The 13,968-nt window shown below is 51.4% G+C and overlaps 1 protein-coding gene across 3 annotated transcripts in view; it reads right to left on the bottom strand.

Moving 5' to 3' along the window:
• Window positions 1–13,968, bottom strand: part of TNS3 (tensin 3) — a 252,451-nt gene that overhangs the window by 68,285 nt on the left and 170,198 nt on the right. For all 3 annotated transcript variants that reach the window (XM_063085688.1, XM_063085686.1, XM_063085687.1), the window contains one exon: window positions 9,683–10,948. In XM_063085688.1, the coding sequence (XP_062941758.1) occupies window positions 9,683–10,948 (1,266 nt within the window). The remainder of the gene's footprint in view (window positions 1–9,682; window positions 10,949–13,968) is intronic.

Raw genomic sequence — 13,968 nt, 5'->3', positions numbered from 1 at the left:
AGACTACTTCATACTGAGTTTTTTGGCCTCCTGATTTCAGCTCATTCACATGAACCCACCTAACCTCTAAAGAGAGAGTTTCAAAGCAGAACAGACAGTGACAGAAAAGCCCAAGCACTCTTTTATTAAGTGCTCCCAGAAATGGTGCTAAGAGCTCCCACTGCAAACTGAACTAGGGTTTGAGTCGCCAGCCCCGCTCACCTGGAGGGTATGTGCGTGAAGGGCTGGGGGTCGTGGGGTTAGCGCTCCATGACATGCTCTGTTAGGGAACGATTAGCCCGAGTGCTGCCTGATGCATCCGGGCCGACCGTGGGAATGGCCCTCACCAGGCAGGCCATCCCCCTCTCCATTTCTAACCTTGATCTGAGGTGGGGGATGAGGGAGGGCCTCCAGCAAAACTGCAACAAGAGACAGAGAAAAGGACTGGGATTCCTATTTTTTAACTGCAAAACTGAAACTTCTTTCCACTGGGAAAGACTGATATGCTTAAGTGATAACATTCCTTCTAAAGGAAAATATGTCCAAAAAGTCAGGAAGCATGCCTGTCCAGTACAAGAAATGTCAGCACTACCCCTGTGTTTACAAATCAACTGCAGAATGCAGATGTAAAAGGCCTCCAGCCACACACGGGGGACGTCCTGGTTTGCTTCACACACTACCCCTACCCTGAAGACCCCACCAGTAGGTTTTAGTGTCCGGCTCCATTCCTTTCTGTTTATTTGACTCTGTTTTCTCTTTGTGTTGATCACACCCCCCACCCCGTGATCTCACCGGCCCCTCCTCACCCATTTCATCTTTAGCAACTGGGGCATTGACCACAATGCGCCGCAGGACGGGCACCAGGGCTGTCCACTTCAGGGCCACAGTGGGCTGCACTGTCACAGGTGAGGCCATAGGTGGACTATGAGGAGCAAGGTGACACATGGGAATGGCAGTGATTCCAGCCCTGTCCCTGCTGTCCCTCAGTCCCATCAAGCCATCATGCAGTGGACAGTGGCATGACCAGAAATAAAACATGCTGCATTACATCACCAAGACCATGGAGGTGTGGTGACCTCTCTCCATCCTGACAGAGAGAGAGAACTGTACCACCATCTACCCAGGTTTCATAAATTGGCAGTTCTCCCAGGACATGGGTCCGGTAGGGGTTCCAACAGACCAACCTGTCTCCACCACACCTAAGGCAGAGCTTCCAGAGACAATCCGTCCACATCAGAGGCCATATGGTCTCCAAAGCGATGTTCAAACATCCGAGGGGCAGTTCCTCAACAAGTTAAACAAAGAGCCACTATGGGACCTGGCACCTCCACTCCTGGGTTATACCCCAAAGAACTGTAAGCAGGTTCGAAAAGATCCACATGCACCCCTGTTCAGAGCATTGCTGTTCACGAAAGCCAGAAGGTGGAAGCAACCCAGGCTGCCATTGACAAATGAATGCATAAACAAACTGTGGTATATCCATATCATGGAATATTATGCAGCCATAAACAGAAATGGAGTTCTCACACAGGCTGTCACACAGACGAGCCTTGAAAACATTATGCTAAGTAAAAGAAGGCAGCCACAAAAGGCCATATACTGTATCATTCCATGTTTATGAAATCTCTAGAATAGGCACATCCATAGGGACAGAACGCAGTTTGGTGGTATTAGGGGCTGGGGTAGGAGGTGTGGATGGGAAGTGACTGCTAATGGGTAAAGGTTTCCCTTTGGGGTGATGGAAGATTCCCAGAACTAGACAGTGGTGATGTTTGTACATCAATGTGAATGTACATAATGGCCCTGAACTTTAAAATAGTTAAAATGATAAATTTGATGTTACGTGTATTTTACAATAAAAAAAATGAGAAGTAAAATAAATTTTTAAAAAACCTAAGGAGTGATTTTTGTCTTCTACAGTGGGCTGTCCCAAAGGTTTTCACCTAAATGCATATCATTTCATTATAAGTTGCTTTTGTTTTATTTCTCCTCTAACATTAGTGTTAGAGTATCAGATTTATTTTTTAATGTGTGTTTAAGCAATTCATGTTAGCTATGATGGTAAAGTTGGTATTAGAAAGTATTTGTTATAAAAATGAAACTTTAGGCCTGAGTGGGTTGAGAGCCGTTGCTACCGCCAACCCAGGCAGTGTAGACTGAGCAGCAAGTGGTCTGGAAGCCAGGCCTCAAAGGCCTCGAGGACCGAGACTGCACCTCGTCTGCACCCCTGGCTTCTCAGGGATGTCTTCTGAGCACCTGAGAAGGTGGTCGCGTGGGACACCCCATCTGTCTGCTTTGCAGAGTGAAGGGCATTGGGGCAAACACAAATGACTCATCAACTCTCAAATTTCAAGCTTAGTTTTATGCAATAAAAGAAAGTAATAGCAACCAGAGTTTCCTAGCTCAGACTGTGTATTTCCCATTCTACAACGTTCTCTAAACTGGGAACACAGAGCTCTCTGCAGTGCAATGACCTGACTCAGTTATTAAATATGTGCTCACAATTAAGTGGTCAGGGGAAGCCGCTCACAGAAGGTGACCCTGGGCTGACCACAGCCATCAAGTCAGCCCCCAAAAGATAGAGTGATGACTCGAGCCAGGGTCTCCTGCTGACTCGCGTGTCTTCTGCAGGCACCCTGGGGGCGGGGTCTCTGCCTCCTGCTGGGGTCACTCTTCAGTCCCTCCCCCTGCCCAGGCTGTGCACGCTGGTGCCTCCCCCACAGGCTCAGAGCATCCAACACGCATGGTGTGAACCCCACTGATGGGGACCGCTCAGCTACAACACGCAACACACAAGTGACTGCACACGGAGCTTTAGAAGGTCCCCATGGATCCTGTGTCCGCACCACACCCAGATCACTAGCCCCCAAATCCAACAGGCACATTCATCTCTCCTGATGCCCGGCTGCTCTGGGCTCAGGTGCTGCAGCCCTTCCCTCCCTCCCGAGGCTCTTCTCTGCAGTGCTGGAGGCCAGTGCAAGCTTGTGGCATCCCCACCCCCCCCAACTGCCACCCCTCCATCATCTTTGGGCCATGACCATGGGCCCCTAACGGGGCTCCCAGCTTTGGTACCAACTGTCCGAGCTGCCCTCTCTCCTGATGGAACAGTGTCTGTGCAAACAGGCAAGCGAGGGTGTGGCCGTGGCCGTGGCCGTGGCTCTGCCCAAAACCCTGACGCTCACCTCTGCCCTCAGGAGCAGCCATGTTCCATGACGGGAGGCTCAGCACTGAACTTCCCCAACACACGGCGCTGTCTCCCACCTCTTCTCCTCGGGCACCTGCCTGGCCCGCGTCCTCTGCGACCTGAGGCCTGGCCGTGTGGCTCCTGCTGAGCCTTCTCCTTCCCTGATGTGCTGGGAGGGGCGGTGACCCCAGCGTGGTGAGGTGACGTGAGACTGTATGCACAATCCTCTCCTGAGAGCCCGTGCGACCAAAGCTACAGGGTAAGCGTGCCGAGCTTCTTTCTGAACCCCAAGGCACCCTTCCAGTTTTCCCACTTGGTTCCTTTGGTTGAGGTTTAACACATACTGTAAATCAACGCACTTTCCACCATTAATTACTAAAAGTTGACACACTTCATTGCTCTGAGTTTTCTTCAGTGTAAATAGGTGGTCAGATCTGGTTTAGCTCTAATGAAGCAGGTGCCCGCATCTGGGAGGAACATTAAGAACACTGGCAGCACTGTCACATCTCTATCTGCAAGCAGACCAAGGGCCTGCCAGGTTCCTGTCATCGTGGGGTTGAGGCTGATGTAACATGAATAAAATATTTTGACAACATGAAGCAAGGAGCCCTAAAGGTATGGAAAAACAGCCCGTGTTTTGCCATCCATGGAATCATAAATTTCACAAGTTGAGTCATTTCTTTTGTTACTCAGGTATCATTGGTTGAAATTTCTCCCCACTTAAAGGCTGTGATCCAAGAAACCCACCCACACACAGGCTGAAGAAAAGCTGGGAGGGGTGGAGGCTGTGACAGCGGGGGACTCTGGGGGTTGGGAGCACTGCAGCAGTGTGGGGGACTCCCTCGTGAAGCACAGCTAGGAGGCGCGTCAGGCTGGAGTGAGGGAGTGGCCCTGCCTGGCAGGTGGGCACCTGGAGGGAGCCCAATGTCCCCAAACCAACTCCCCACACCTCACCCCACCTCACAAGCGGACACGATTCTGCACTTACCAGCAGAGAGAGCACACAGGCCCCAGTCACCCAAAGCTTTCTCGCATCCCACCTTTGGATAGCCTCTCTTTTGTCTTGTGGGTGGGACTGGCTGCCCATACTGTCCAGTGGTAAATTGCACTCAGAGCCCATTTAGCAGAGCAAGTGGGATACTGGGAAGGTCATCTAGCATTTCCACCTGTCCCCTGCCCCTCTAAGTACATACATTTACTAACCTCCAGGTAAGGTTCCTGACTGCATGCTAAAAAACAAAATAATTAAATGATTGGCACTGCCCTTAAGAGGTTTTTCTGGCTGGTGTAAGGCACAGCCATGGGATGTGCAGTCAGATAGACAGGAGCTCTGCTAAACGTCCTGTGGACATGAAGATGCCTGGAACAGCACAGGTACTCAGAGTAGCAGCTCTTACTATCATCATGATCATCACCACCATTGCCACCATCACCAGTCATCACCACCACCACCATCACCACCATCATCATCGTCACCACCACCACCACCATCACCACCACCATCAGCATCATCATCACCATCATCACCACTATCATCATCATCACCACCACCACCATCATCACCACCACCATCACCATTACCACTATCATTACCATCACCACCATCACCATCACCATCACCATCATCACCATCACCATCATCATCATCATCATCACCATCATCACCACCACTGTCATCATCATCACCATCACCACCACCACCACCATCATCGTCACCACCACCATCATCACCACCATCACCACCACCATCATCATCACCACCACCATCATCACCATCACCACCACCATCATCACCATCACCACTATGATTACCATCACCACCACCATCATCATCACCACTGTCATCATCACCATCATCAACATCACCACCACCATCATCACCATCACCACTATGATTACCATCATCACCACCACCATCATCATCACCACTGTCATCATCATCACCACCATCATCATCACCACTGTCATCACCACCATCACCATCATCACCATTGTCATCATCACTGCCACCATCACCAACATCAGCTCCATTACCACCATCACTCATTACCATTATCTCCATCACCCTGACCACTATCATCACCCTCATCACCACCATCACCACCACCATCACCACCACCATCACCACCACCACCACCATCACCACCACCATCATCACCACCACCATCATCACCACCATCATCACCACCATCACCACCACCATCACCACCACCATCATCACCATCACCACTATGATTACCACCACCATCACCACCATCATCATCACCACTGTCATCATCACCACCACCATCATCATCACCACTGTCATCATCACCATCACCATCATCATCACCACTGTCATCATCACCATCACCATCATCACCATTGTCATCATCACTGCCACCATCATCACCATCAGCTCCATTACCACCATCACTCATTACCACTATCTCCATCACCATGACCACTATCATCACCCTCATCTCCACCACCATCATCATCATCATCACCACTGTCAGCACCATTAGCAGCAGCAGCACCATTATTATTACTATACTGGTATGAAGGAAACTTTCTCAGGAAGTGCTCAGCCTTCATATACAATTTTTATCTGCTGGGTGAGCTGCTGCCTGTAGAGCTGGTGTGAAGCTCAGCCGCACACTCTGCAGGACGTGTACCAGTCCCCGGGAGGGGCACTGGGCAACGCTATTCCCAACTCTTCCCACAACTGGTGGTCTTTCTCATATTCAGGACACGATCCACAGAGAGTGAAGGATTTTAGTAGCTTCAGGATGCCGAGTCTCTGTGACAAACCACCTATAGCCAGAACGAGGCAGCAGTGCAGCAGTCAGCATCTGGGGACGAGACAGAAGGCAGGCCAGGGAGGAGGGACCCACACAGAAGACATGGCGCTCTCAGGACTTTCAGGCCAGGCTTCCTCCTGGTGAGTGAGAGTCCAGGTGGGCTCTGGTCAGGCACTGCCACACCGTCAATGGAGCTGAGCCTCACACACACAGACGTGGTAATGGTGCATCCGGGAGTGGTGACGGCACCCTCCTGGGCACCCACAAAGCCTGTCAGGCTCACCAGCCCTTCCTACTCAGCACAGATGATCTGAGAGCCGCAAGTGGAGGACCCAGCTCAGCAGCCCTTGCTTCCCCTGGCCAGCCAATGGGGTGGATATGGGCGGGGGGACCTGGAACCAGCTGGTTAGCTACCACACTTCTATGAGTTTCCCTGCTAGTGTCTAGTGATTTCTGTTTTCTGTTGCTCGTCAATCTAGCCATTTCCAATTGAGAGATGTAAATACTGAAATTTGAATTTTAAAATCAAAAGGGTTCCAGTGTTCTCTATACCTGCCAGGGAGTAAAGGAACGTTCCCTTCCCTACTCAGGTGCAGTAGCTTGAGAGTCACAGATGTCAGCATCCTTTGGATGGGATTTCCATCAGGACAAGATGTCCTGACCTGAGATCCCAAAGCCTGCACTGCCCAGCCCTTTTACACTAAATGTAGAGCTAGTCTCTACGCCTGCTCCCTCTCCCAACTTGGCACTTACCTAAAACAGGAAGCTTGTCCTGGGGAGGGTTTGGCTCACCCTGCCCCGTCCCCAGTGCTGTGACTCTCCCTTCAGGGGCCATTAATCACTGTTCAGGGATACCTACTTGTTTGCAAAGGCTTCCTGTGAGAAGATCATTTCTAAATTTCAAAAACGTCCCAGAGTAGTAGAATCCAGCTTGCTTATATCTAATCTTCTGACATCTCTATAGTTCTAAAAGTATGAAAAAACTGACAAATGGCCCAAGACTCCTGTCAAACATGAAATGAATTAATAAATACTTTAAATTCGTATAATCAATAACCAAACGGGCACTGAATTTTATTGGTCTACTGTTGAAGTATAAAAGTCCTTTAATTCCAAAACTGTTCTTAAATTATTTTTATGATCAAAGGAATTAAATAGGATCTAAAATCGAAATCAAAATTCCAGTTATTAAAGTGATGAATTTATCAAGTCATTTAAAAATGGGTGAAAGACAGGAAGTGATTTCTAAAATCCCAGGCTTTACAACTGTCTTGTTATAACAACAAGGAATCGCTGAGGATGGAACTCAGTCAACTGGAAAACATATTAACCTACAGAGGGCCTTGGACGTTAATCTGAGCCTTGAAGTCCTTTTCTTCATATAAACTGAGATGCCTTCAACTGCTTCCAAATCTCAAAAGAGATTTTAATCCAGGAGAAAAGACATCTGACTTTAACTTTGCCAAGTAATTTCCTTTAAGAAAATTTGGTGAGGTCAGTCAGGTGTGACAGTACAGACAGTTTTGTTCCCACTGAGACCTCTCTTTAAACTTAGAATTTCCCAAATGTATTTGCTTAAATGAGTTTATATATATATAAATTTTCAGACCTGGGTCTGGTACTCGGAAATTGCTACTATTACTGTTGTGGCTGGTTACTCTGCTTTGCATAGAATCTTATAACCTACTCACGGGAGACTCCTGGAACTCCTTCCAACTCCCAGCTGATATACAATGTCCGAGTTACTCAGGCCCCTGGGATGTCACCCAGGCTGCTTGCTGAAGATCCCAGCACAAAAGAGGTAGGTGTAGATGAGAGTTTCACACCTTTCCTCCGCCAGGTGCTGGGACAGATGGAGTAAACAGAAATTCACAGAGACGCTGTCCTTTATCTGCCAAAGTCTCAGTCAACCAGCAGCACCACTCACCCCTGAAGCCAGGACCCCTGTCCGCAAAGCCTGTGTTCCTTCCCCAGCCATCCCAGACCTGGTGGGGACTGAATTCTCACCTATCTTACTGCAAAGAGAGCAGGGACTCAGGTCCATGCTGCCAGGCATGGCTCCTGCTCTACCAAGCGCAGCCCCTGTGGACCTGGGTGGGCCATGTAACCTACTGACGCTCCTGAGGGCGACTGTAAGGCAGGGATCAGCCCTGCAGCAAGGGTCCTCAGGAAGATGACACGGGCCACCATACCTGAGTCCCCAGCATGACGCTTGGCATACACAGTAGTTTCCCTCATCAGCATGATGAGCGTGCTGTAAAAATCTGACACTCAGGTCTCACTCAGGAATATCCCCTCTTGTCCACAACCTCCCTTGTTTTTACGTTTAAAGGCAGGCACCTCTGAAGGAGCTGGCTGACCCTCTACCCCTGGACTCAGACATGTGCCAACACAGGGGCCCCTGAGCCCCAAGGCCACCCTCACGTCCAGGTCCCTGCCTGATGGCCCTGGGGCTCCATCCCATATCTGCCTCCAGCAGCCGGAGCAGATGCCTGGCCCGGCTCATCCCCGCCCCCAGCACCTCCCTGTGTGACAGCTTCCAGATGGCACTTTCTCCCTGTGCCTGAGCCCACACAGGCCCTGCCTGAGAAGCCTGCACCATCCCGGCATCCTCTCAGCCGCTCAGCCTCCTCAGGGCCTCCTTTGTGCCTCCTAACACAGACAGTATTGTGTAGTGACCCGTCCCTACGCGTGCCCCACAACATTCCACGCTGATGCAGCTGAAAGATCGCACCGCCGTACACACGCCGGAGGTCACCACCTGCCACTGCCACCTACCCTGGCTCTTCTAGGCCGCGTAGCTGGGCAGGACCGCCCTGCCTGGTTCCCAACCCAGCCAGCCCTGGGGGAAGGGCACACGCAGTCCGCAGTCCCCACCTCCTAGAAGTCAGCTGGCCCCTTCCTGCCTCAGGGGTGAGCACAGGTGGCCCCGCACCTGGCCTGGCCCCTCCTCTGTGCCCGGCCTCATGGTCTGAAGCCTGGCTGCAGCCCTCAGCCCCCCACTCCTGAGCTGCTTCCTGATCTCCTCTGCACTCCCCACCTTCTGTTCCCCACGCACGTCCCTTGCCCTCCAGCCACACTGAACTACTCTCATGCAGAGCCCCCCTCACCTCTGCCCCCGCTACTTCCCCCCAAGAACAGTCTCCCCACCATGACTGCTTCATCACTCCCCTGTCCCCACAGACTGTCTCCGGGGCTCAGCTGTCCCTGGCACTGAAGTACCTGGCACTCTTCCATAAAGCCCCAGTCCACGTATGCATCCTTCATTAACCCATCAGTATTCTCAAAGTGAGGAAAGTTTCGTTATTAAGCCCATTCTGCAGATGTGGACACTGAGGCTCAGAGAAGATAAGTATCTGGCCCCGAATTGCACAATTAGTAGGTGGCCTGGGGGATCCACACCAGGCGATCTGGCTCCTGAGTGGCCACTGCACCACGCCTACAGACGCTGACAAGTGTGTGTGGAATGCAGGCATGGCCAGCACGCTGCAGCGGGCCAAGCCTAGTCCCTGCCCCTGCACTGACATTAACAGGCGGTCTCCTACCTTGCTCTCCCACCCTTCAAATCTGCAGCCAGGGGCCAATGGTGGCATGACAGCATTTTGATCCTAGGTCAAAATTCAGGAGAGTAGAAACTGCAAGGGGAATGTCCCTCCATCATGGATTTCAATGTGAGCTACCATGCCAGCAGGCTAATTTCTTATCAAATGTCAGAATCCAGTGGAACATAGCTCACCTTGTCGCCCAGAGGCCCTGCCATGGCCCCCTCCTGTGTCAGGCAACCTGCTGCTTGGCCGGAGCCCACCTCCCATGCCGTTCGGAGCTGTGGGGCCGTTGGCCTGGCTGCCCGGAGTGTTCATGTGGGTGGGGATGGGCTCGAAGGTGGGATCCAGCTCCAGGATCAGCCTGTTGAGTTGTTCAATGGACTGGTCGATGTCCAGGGTGGGCGAGCCTGGGGAGGGGCCCGCGCCCAGCTCCAGGCCAGCTCCATTCACGACGGTGTCATCTGGAAGCCTGGGTTTGAACGCTTTGCCAGGAGAGGCTTGCTGTGTGTCAGGGGGAGGTGGGCCAGTGCCTATGCCCTTCTGGACAGCCACCCTGCTGCTGGTCCCACGGGTGGGGGTGATCGGAACCCCGGGCTGGGCCTGGACAAGGGTAGAACTGTCTGCCAAGCTGCGGCTGATGAGCCTGGCTTCCCCATCGGGGGCGAAGCTGTACTGATGAGCTGTGACCATCTGCTGCTGGCGCACCCACGTCTGCGTGGAGTAGCTGCTCTGCCCGTAGGCCTGCATCTGCGCGGACATGGAGGGCTTCCTCAGCAGGGGCTGGAGCTGCCGGGGATGCCGGGGCTCTCGGCTCCCGCACGCCCGCTCCCGCTCGTACAAGGGGTCCACACCAAGGCCCAGGTCAGGGGCCAGGGCACCCTGCTGATCTTCACCAGTGCTGCTGCCAAAACCGTCAGACAGGAGGGAGTTCTGGCTGCTCTTGTGGCAGGTGAAGGGGCCCAGGTGGGCTGACTGCGGCCCTTCTGAGGAGGACAGGGTCCCAAGGCTGTCCACGCTGTGCAGGTCATGGTGGGGCATCTCGTCATCCAGAATGTCCGTCTCCCGGTCCTTCAAAGCAGCATCTCCATTCACATGGACCTGGGCTGGCACTATATGGCGAGTTCCACTGTACTTGCTGCGGGCATCAGTCATGTCCTTGGGGGAGCTCCTGGAGTTTTCCAGGCCAAAGCCACTGAGCAGCTGGTCCAATTCAGCCTTCTCTTGGGGGCTTAGGCCCCTCTTGGTTCCTGGAGTCAGACGCTCTTCGGTCTTGTCCGTCCTGATTGAGGCCGTAGAGTGGCCCGAGTCACTGCTCACAGATAGGGTGTGCTCACCGTGGTCCGGGCTACTGGTGGCTGGGACAACTGGGGGCCCACCTGGGATGCCAGAATCTGAGGAGCTCTTCTTCCTCACCTTAGCATAAAGGCTGCCATCAACAGGGCCCTGTGTGTGCAGCACTGCAGGAGGAAACAGGAGAGAGGCCTTAAGTCAGAGACAACAGGGAGTGTCACTCTCTTAGATGGCCATGTATGTCTGTCTAAACAAATAAATGAACTCGTGATATAATCTATAATAAATAGGGACAAATACTCCAAGATCTCAAAGTTCTATATCTATACAGACAGTCCCAGACTTAAGATGGCTGGACTTACGATGGCTGGACCTATCATAGTTTGATTTATGATGGTGCAAAAGGGATACATATTCAGTAGAAGCTGTACTTCGAGTACCCATTCAACCATTCTGCTTTTCATTTTCAGTACAGTATTCAATACATTACATGAGACATTCAACACTTTATTACAAAATAGATTTTGTGTTAGATGATTTTGCCCAACGTAGGCTAATGTAAGTGTTCTGAGCACATTTAAGATAGGCTAGGCTAAGCTATGATGTTTGGTAGATTAGGTGTATTATATGCATTTTCAACTTATGACGGATTTATCAAGACATAACTCCATCGTAAGTTGGGGAGCATCTGAACTCTGGGAAAGCAAATGTCAGTGAAAAGGAATTCAAATAATCAAATATCTTAGCCAGCGCCGCTGGTGTAGTGGTATCATGCAAATAATCAAATATCTTCTGGTGCTAGAATCATTTCTACCTGTCCATGTCATATAGAGAAGCTTTGAAACTCTTCACCCCTTGAAGATCTTGCCTGGAAGGCTCACTGTGAATTCCATCATCATTTTGAGCGGCGAGACCAGCCCAGCTCATAAACCCCAAGGATTGACTGCTCGTCTAAGACACAGGAGAGCTTCCATTCATACGTCTGCCTGACGTTTGCTGAGCACTGGCTATGTGTCGGATAACAAATTCTATTATATTGAATATCTGATTAACAAACCTGCCATCCTCTCAGCATTTAGTGATCTGCTAAAATCTAAACACAAAACTCAATGAAAGGAGAAAGTGCAGGAATTGATGTTGGCACTCCCATCTAACGTGTTTACTCTGAGCCATGTAGGGCCCAATGATTGTGTCCAGGCCACCAGACACCGAGGCTGATCTGCATGCACTGATCTCCATCCATGGAATGTCCGGAAAACAAAAAATGAGGCCTGAAATGTGGGCGGGAAGTGCAGAACCCTCTGCTGCTATTATTAATTCTGGCTCTGGCTGCGGTGTTTAGTGACTCCTGAGACCCCATCTGCTGACTGGCAGCCGTTCATCACCTCGGCCACATAGGGCACGTCCCAGCCAAGAGCCTCCTAAAATAAGCTGGAGTTGGCAGTTTATCCCTCATGCCACGGGCCTCCCCCACCTCCCTCGACTTTCTCGACTGAAATTGCAGGCATTCCACAACAAGGGAGCTGCCAAGGGCTGGAAACCCACGCTGTTTGGACACCTGGAATCAGAGAGGTGCGAGCCACCACCTCCTGGTGGCGACTGGGCCTGGCCCTGGAGCCACTCTGCAGGGACCTGCCCTGGGCATATGCCTCACGGCCCCCGGGCTCCAGACTGGTACATTGCCCTGGCAGTGGCTGCTGACTTTTTTGAAAACACTGGGACTGCATGTCGGAACGAGTCCTGAGAGGTATCGGGTGCTGTGCCGAGATCCCGGCTTCCTTCTCATTTTAACTGCACCTGAGAGGCAGTGTACGAAGCAGCGGGAATGGGGGATAGTGAACGCAGGGGACAGCCCAGCCTGGAATGGCCCCGACCTTCATCTTAAAGGAGAGCTTGGGAGGAAGGGTCTAGGGAGTGGGAACGATACACAAAATGCTGTGAATAAGCTGGCAACACGAGCATATGCTGGATCAGGCCATGGGATTAATCAAGGTAACAGGACCAATGACAGCTACTGTTCACTGAGCACCTATTACAGGGCAGGCGCCTGGCACAGTTTCTCTGATTTTCACAGGATGGCCTAACTAGCAAGCTTGATGTGTTATTCCTTATTTATCTATAAAGAACTGAGGCTCAAAGAAAATCAACAACTTGCCCAAGGCCAGGCAGCTGCTGGGAGGCAGGGGTGGGCCTAGGTCCCAGGTGTGCTGACCTTGAAGCCTTGTGCTCCTGCTGCCCATGCCACCTACCCACTCAGGGAGTGCCAGGGGGGCACACACCCAAAGGCTCTGTCAGTGGCCCTGCCTGGAAGGCGGTGGCATTGAAGTTACGTCGCTCAGACCAGGGATCAGTAAGTGACTCTTGTTAGGCTATAGCATAGGCAGAGACTGAAAACATGAACTGCACCAGCTCTGTGCAAATTAAACAAAGGGACACCTGCAACAACGGCCCTACATTGCAAGGCACAGCAAGTATCACCTCTACAGTTCCAAACGTGTAAACCGTGATGCATCTGTTGAATCACAGGGGCTTATGCAGAACAGTCACCCCTTGCTGAAGCTCTGGCACAGATGGACACTAGCTCAAGTCCCGGCTCTACACGGGACCCACCTTCTCAGTTTCTACCAACAGGTGTGTTCACCTTGACCTTCAATCCCAGCTGTAAAATGGGGGTGTGGGTAGATGGTTCTACGTGAGGCTGACCTGAGAATTAAATGACATAGCACACGGGTGAGTGTCTTTATAGGCCCAGTAAATACCAGTTTAATTTGGATCTGTCCAGATTATCTGTTGCCAGGCAACCTCAACTACTACAAGGTCTGGTAATTCAGTCCTTCTATTCTGCAGAGTGTGAAAAGCAGAAGAGGAGGCGGCGCTGACAAACGTCTTCTGCTCTGCAAGAATCACAGAGACCCCCGCCATAATGGAGAGTGCTGACGTCTGTGGGAGCAGCCCCACGCCTGGGTGGGCAGCCGGGGCACAGACTGCGGGGCCACACGGCCAAGGGCACGTGGTGGCTCATTATAGTAACAGATTGCATGCTGCTAAGACTACACATGTATGACTTCCGTGCCCTTCTCCTGAAATCTGAATTAAAATGAACTGGCACAATGACTTAAAAAAAAAAAAAAAAAAAAAATCAACCCAAGAATGAGTTGTGAAGAAGTTCTTCTAATTTAAATTAGAA

Source organism: Cynocephalus volans, chromosome 2 (genome assembly GCF_027409185.1).
Source record: "Cynocephalus volans isolate mCynVol1 chromosome 2, mCynVol1.pri, whole genome shotgun sequence".
Lineage (NCBI taxonomy): Eukaryota > Metazoa > Chordata > Mammalia > Dermoptera > Cynocephalidae > Cynocephalus > Cynocephalus volans.
Note: the sequence above shows the minus strand (reverse complement) of the source record. Positions and strands in the feature narration are given on the sequence as shown.